This window comes from Atractosteus spatula, chromosome 24, assembly GCF_055471065.1.
Source record: "Atractosteus spatula isolate fAtrSpa1 chromosome 24, fAtrSpa1.hap1, whole genome shotgun sequence".
NCBI lineage: Eukaryota > Metazoa > Chordata > Actinopteri > Semionotiformes > Lepisosteidae > Atractosteus > Atractosteus spatula.
In genome coordinates, this window is record NC_142729.1 from 3,121,347 (window position 1) to 3,128,316 (window position 6,970).

A 6,970-nucleotide genomic window follows, 5' to 3' on the forward strand; every position below is an offset into this window, starting at 1 on the left:
CGCTGCTGCAAAACACTGTCAACGAAGCAGACAGAATGAAGAACTTCAGAAATAACCTCACATGATTTCAAGTACATTGAGTAAAGTTAACCAACAATGTTTTAAATACAAATTTCAGTTTCAATTATTTTTTTAATATTTGATGCATTTTTATGTGTATGAATGCGGCCCGCCGATTAGCACATTTTATCTAATGCGGCCCCCATAATCATTTGAGTTTGAGACCCCTGCTCTAAAGATTCTAGAATGGAATCACTGCTTAGGGAGAAAATGCCCACCAGTACACTTTAATTGAAACTTGCTTTTTTAAGTTTTTATTCAGTTGTAGCAACTTTCATGTAGTACTTAGTTGGTTGGGTTGTTTTGAAATATTCTATGGCTCAGCTGTTCAATTTTAATATCTAAATGCGTGGTTATTTTTTGTGAAATTTGTGTTATATTTCAATTAACATTTGACTTTATTGTTAAAATATTATTTTTCCCTGTGACACCAGTGAAAACAAAAGGGTTTATAACAGGGATATGACAGATGAATCCTACAGTATGTCAGTTTATCTGAATTGCATAAAAGCTGTTATGGAACAGTTATGTATAGGTACCTGCAGCCATATTAATAGCACTGGATTAAGATTTTGTAACAGTGATTTTGACAGCTAAAACCTATGTCACTTTAAATTGCAGAAACTCTACTGTGGAGCAGATACTGTACATTGTAATTTGGTCAATGTCGATTTAACTTTTAGTAATATTTTTCAAAACTGGCAAGATGCTTAATGCTAAAAGTTAAGCCAACACTGACAGTTAGATCAGCAATTACTGTCTAATACATGTAGAACAAAATGCACTGCAAGAAAATAGGGACAGTCCCTAATGTACAATCTGCCATTTAAGTGCGAATTCTGTTTATGGCTCTTTCAGAAATGTTGGCAAAGATATTATTTTCATAAACAATTATACTGACACCGCAGGGGCACCATAACATGTATATTTTTTAAAGGGTCCACTTTTCATGAGGAGAAAACAAAAGAGAAAAGTAAGGAATGTACGCACACTATCAGGGTCTTACGTTGCAGCAACAGCTCCTTCATAGAAGGGGATTTACAATGCATGTTACACAGCGTGTTAATTTTTGTCATAACATATTGTCGGTTATGTCATTCTATGCATGCATTATATTACTTCCTGTGACATAAAGCTGCATGTCACATGCCATAGAGTGAATGTCATATGCATCGTACCAAGTGGTATAAACAATGCTAAATCAAATGTCATGACCTCTTGCATGTTATGTTATTTGCTCATGTCTTCATAAAGCTTTATGTATGTGATAGCAGTTATAAAGGGATTATGAGGCCTACAAATACGGTACAACATGTGCTACATATTCATTTAATATCACATTTAAAAATATTGCATACTAGAACATTACAAAAGTATGAATTATCTTCCGATTTCTGAATCTGACTTTCTTTAAAAAATATGGACTTAAGAGAAGCTGTGATATCTGCAGTGCATGAAAAGAACATTCAATTTCAGTGTTATGTTAAATCCAAGTTTAATTCTAATGTCTCATCCACGTCATTTTAAAGTTTGAAAATGCATGTCGTGCTTCTTCAGAAAATATAATCAAAATGTATTAAAAACACAACTGCTATTAATACTGTAACGCCCTTGCCCAGTGGTGAGGAGGAAGTGCCCCTAGGCACTCATAGTACCGCTGGGCATGCTGGGAGTTGTAGCTGGGGAGAGTCTGAGGGTCAGCACGATGACCAGCAGCTGACCCTACATGTGTAAATAATGTCATAGTAGTTCTAGTGTCCTGTGTAGCCTTATAAGTGTATAACCTGTTGTTAAGTAATTACCACCCTAAAGATGTGTACGTGTTCCGTCAGTCTCCTCATGTGTGTGTATATCCTGTGTTTGGTTTTTGTGTGGTTGATCAGAGAATAAAGCTATTGCTTGGTTTATTTATCGCGTCTCCACTAGTCCTTTGTCCTGAGAAGAACCTGTAAATACTACATTGGTGTCAGCAGTGGGCAGGATGGACAAACCTTGGCAGACATTAGCTGATTCTATCAAGCGCCGACTGACTCTAAAAGAGACCGAACCCACCGGCAGCGCACATACGGAGCCTGAGCAACTCCTGGGTGCGTCAGGTGGCCACAGCCCTTACCAGGGCTACTCAGTAGTGGTCCCGCCGGTAAAATTGGGGCAACTGCCCGCTGCTCCTGCCCAGCAGATACCCCAGAGAGAAGATGCCCTCCCTGCCGGAGCTGGCCAGCTATTCCCACACCCGCCGGCACGGGTGTGACCCGGTCGCTACGACAGGAAAGCGCCTTGGGAAACCTACGAGGTGCAGTTCCAGCTCGCGGCCCGGACGAATGGCTGGAGCCGGGCAGAGATGTCCGGCCACCTGGCGGCGGCGCTGGAAGGAGCAGCCTGCCAGGTGCTCCTGGACGTCCCGGAGGAGGACCGAGGCGAATACGCAGCGCTGGCAGCAGCTCTCCAGCTGCGCTTCAGCGTGGAGGAGGCGCCGGACCTGATGCGGGAGAGGCTGTCCCTGCGGTGGCGCCGACCAGGAGAGGGACTGGGCCCGGTAGCCGCTGATGTCATGTTCCTCGCCCACCGAGGATACCCAGCTTTTCCCCGGGAGGTGCAGCAGGAGATGGCTCTCCAGGCCTTTCTCAAGGCCCTCTCACCCGAGGAGCTGTGGCGCCACGTACAGCTGGCCGCGCCAGCCTCACTGGAGCAAGCCTTGGCCCTTGCTACACGGGCTGAGGCCGTGTTTGGGGTGGCTGGAAGTGCCAGCAGATGCAGTGCACCCTGCCGGCTGACCGAGGCAGCGATGGAGGAGTCCAGCGAGGGGGAAGAGGAGCCAGCCCGTGCAGCAACCCCCGCGGAACAGCCCCGCACGCTGTTTTGCGAACGCTGCGGGAAGAGGGGACACCAAGCCCGGTACTGCCGGGCACCCGAACCTCGCACTCCTCGATTGGCGTCGGGAAACGGGAACTGAGCGGCTTAGCGCGGGGACGGCTGCCCTTGAACACCTCAACCCCCGCTCCGGAGAGCGCTGTGAAGACCGGCGCCCCTCATGCCACCATGGGGTGAGTCGGCTGTAGCCGGGGCCTGTACCTCCACTGCCGAATCAAGGACCAACACTGCCTGGCCCTGCTTGACACCGATTCATTGGTAACCCTACTCTGGCCAGGCGTCCTCCCCTACACCGAGGGCACCAACCCCCCAGGATGGGAGGCCTCCGGCCTGCAGCTAAGGACCGTGATGGGACAGCTTGCTGCAGTCCGGGGGAAACAGGTGCTTGCCTTCTGTCTAGGTACAGCGACAGTGCGCCACCCCTGCTACCTCGCAGCTATCCAGGAGGACTGCATCCTGGAGCTGGACCTACTGCAGCGAGTGGGGGCCAGTTTGGATTTGGGCCGGCAGGAGTTGGTGTGGCAGGGGGAGCGACTTCACCTGGTGGAGGGCAGGCCCAGCGAAGGCGGAGGGACGCGGGCTTGCCGGAGCCAGGGGAAAAAGAGGCAGTGGCGGCGGCGGCAGTCGCCGGGGCGACAGGGCCTACGAGCCGGGGAGCGAGCGTGACGAATCCTGCCCCCGAGTCACCCGACAAGGCAGTGGCGGCGGGGCCGAGTGTTGCGTGGAAGCGAGGCACGCCGTTGAGGACCTCTACCTGCGAAGCTGCGAGGGCCTCGATCAGGACCAGCGGCAGCGGCTCCAGGCACTACTCGCCCAGAACGAAGACCTCTTTGCAGTGAGAGATGAGAACTGCACCCGCACTGCCCTGGTCCAACACGAAATCAACACCGGCGATGCTCAGCCTATCCGCATCCCACTGGGACACATGGCACACGCCAAGCGGACCGCCGCAAAGGAAAAGATCTGGGAAATGGCTGCAGCAGGGGTGATTGAGCCCTCCGCGAGCCCGTGGTCGGCGCCAGCTGTACTGGTCCGAAAAATAGATGGCTCGTGTAGGTTCTGCGTCAACTACTGCAAGCTGAACGAGGTCACCCGGAAGGATTCCTACCCCCTGCCGAGGATAGACGACGCCATTGACTACATCACCGGGTCGACCTGGTTCAGCTCCCTGGACCCCCACTGCGGCTCCCGATGCTCGCCAGAAGATGGTCTTTTCCATCGGCCAGGGCCTCTGGCAGTTTACTGTCATGCCCTATGGCCTGTGCAAAGCCCCGGCGACGTTCGAGAGGCTGATGGAGAGGATGCTGGCATCGGTCCCGTGGAACCAGTGTGTGCTGTATCTGGACAATCTGCTGGTTCATGCCCGGGGTTTCGACCAGGCCTTGACGAACCTCCAGGCGGTGCATCCGCCGTGCTGGCCTAAGGCTCAATCCCCGCAAGTGCAAGCTCCTGAGGCGGGAGGTGACCTGTCGTTGGACAGCGAGGGGTGGCTACAGACCCAGGTAGGGTCGCAGCTTTCTGGGGTTGGCCTCGTATTACTGGAGGTTCATCCAGGACTTTGCCAGCATTGCTGCCCCACTGCATCGCCTCACCGACAAGGGCCGCCGTCTCGACTGGGTCTCTAGCTGTGAGACAGCTTTCGGCCGGTTACGTGAAGCTCTGTTGGGGGCCCCCATGCTGGCCTACCCTGACCAGCGGTTACTGTATATCTAGATACCAACGCGAGTGACTTGGGGGTGGGCGCAGTGTTGGCGCAGGAGGAGCCAGATGGGGAGCGTGTAGTTGCTTACTATAGTCGGGCTTTGAATAAGGCTGAACGGAACTACTGCGTGACCCGTCGCGAGCTGCTGGCGGTGATGGCGGCGGTCCGCCACTTCAGTTTGGGACCCGGTTCCAGTTGAGGACCGACCATGCGTCCCTCACCTGGGTGCTCTACTTTAAGAAGCTGGAGGGGTAGATGGCGCGATGGATAGAGGTCCTGCAGGAGTACGACTTCACTGTCGTGCACCGTGCGGGATCTCGCCATCTCAATGCCAATGCTCTCTCGCGGCGCCTGTGAGGCCGCGGACTGCCGCTACTGCGCCCGGCAGGAGCAATGTGAGGAGGCCTTCTGTACCGTGACGTAGGGAAGCGCCGCGGCCACGGTCCCCTCACGGCCACCCAAAGCCCTCTGCGCCCTGTGGGAGGCCTTGGAGGTAAAGGACAGGGTGCTGCCTGCTGAGGTCCGCGGGGTGGTGGGCGAGGTCTGCTACCAGGTCCGGTTGCGAACACGGGGGAGAGTGGTGGTCCTGCACCGAGACCGCCTGGCCCCCTACCGGGTCCGGGAGGAGGAGCCCTACGGGGAGGCCCCAGAGGACCAGCCACCGTGGCGCAGCGGCCGCTCACGCAGAGTTCCACAGCCTTTAGCCGAGTACAAGTACAGCCTGAGGGGGGTGTTCGACGTTGGTGGGACGCCAGACGCTTCGGGTGGGGGCAGTGTAACGCCCTAGCCTGGTGGTGAGGAGGAAGCGCCCCTAGGCGCTCATAGTACCCCTGGTCACGCTGGGAGTTGTAGCCGGGGAGAGTCTGAGGGTCAGCACGATGACCAGCAGCTGACCCTACATGTATAAATAATGTTATAGTAGTTCTAGTGTCCTGTGTAGCCTTATAATTGTATAGCCTGTTGTTAAGTAATTACCACCCTAAAGATGTGTACGTGTTCTGTCAGTCTCCTCATGTGTGTGTATATCCTGTGTTTGGTTTTTGTGTTGCTGATCAAAAAATAAAGCTATTGTTTGGTTTATTTATCACGTCTCCACTAGTCCTTTGCCCCTAGAACCTGTAAACTCTACAATACCATACTGAAAAGTAGAAAGAAGATAAAAAAACAACGTATTGTCTATTGTTTTTTTCATACTGTGTGTTACCTGTTTAAAAGTAATGGAATACCTCTATTCAATATTTTATATAAAACACAACTGTACTTTCAAATGTTTACATACATCTTTATATGTGTCGTATTAACAAATCTTTTATATATTTGTTTTCGTAGTGCAACAATATAAACAATCCTTTAGTGTATTACGATGAGTTAAAACGTTACCTTTTTGCCTCAAAGTTATCATACTAAACAAAATCGTCTGGATTTAATTCGAATTAGTTTGATTTTGGCATTATTAAGCATTTTTCATTTAGACTCGTTATTTTACTACTATATTTTCTGTCGCTATCGCAGGCTAATTGTGGTTATTCATTTAATATTTATCTCAGAACTAAAAAGTGACAAAAATTATCCTGTAATTAAACACGGTTTATCCAAATAAATACAAATTCATACGCAGACGTATAACAAACATTACCACAATAATAATTTCCGGTAAAACAAAGACGACTTAGGTATGTCTTCACTGCTTGTTTGTAGCTTGTATAGTTAAACGTACCTGCTGCAGCTCCCTGAAACCAGCACAGAATCACTATCATTCGGATCATCTCAAAACACCCTCAGAAAGCAATAATTTAAGGCTGGTTAATTCCAACAAATAATGACACTTTTCTGTGATACTGTACGTCTACTGAATTATTTCAATAAAAATACAGTACGTTACGCCAATCAGGAACTAAATAAAAACTCAGAATTTTGTGATTGGTTAGAACAAATCACTTTGGCCAATACTAAAGAGAGAGTCAGAAGGTTCTAGGTAATTGTCATTGCGTTGTCCTACCGAAGTGAAACTAAACAGTAAAGATAGCAAATGATCAAATTTACAGTACTTTTAAAGTGTTTATTGTATTTGCTAATGTAAACCAAATCCCGTTTAAATTAATGATTTAATGTTTGAATGACATATATTTTATGGAAGCCCGTTTCCGCCAGGGAGTTAAAAAAACGCGCTATGGTAACTCAGAATTGCGACTTAAAAACTCAGAATTACGACTTAAAAACTCAGAATTACGACTTTATATTTCGCAATTGCGACTTTTTCCTCACATTTGCGAATTCGAAATAACCCACATTTCATTGTCTGTCCTTTTGTTATTGTAACGGATTCGGGTTCAAGGG

At 49.3% G+C, this 6,970-nt stretch overlaps 1 protein-coding gene across 4 annotated transcripts in view; it reads right to left on the reverse strand.

The window, feature by feature from the left end:
* The window catches only part of LOC148815783 (major histocompatibility complex class I-related protein 1-like), a 49,129-nt gene extending 42,600 nt beyond the window's left edge, over nucleotides 1–6,529 (reverse strand). For 2 of the 4 annotated variants that reach the window (XM_088904873.1, XM_088904874.1), the window contains exon 1: nucleotides 6,351–6,529. In XM_088904873.1, coding sequence (XP_088760999.1) covers nucleotides 6,351–6,399 — 49 coding nt within the window. In that variant the 5' untranslated portion in view covers nucleotides 6,400–6,529. The remainder of the gene's footprint in view (nucleotides 1–6,350) is intronic. The other 2 variants (XR_016086057.1, XM_088904875.1) reach the window with 2 other exon arrangements.
* Between the last annotated feature and the right edge of the window lie 441 nt (nucleotides 6,530–6,970).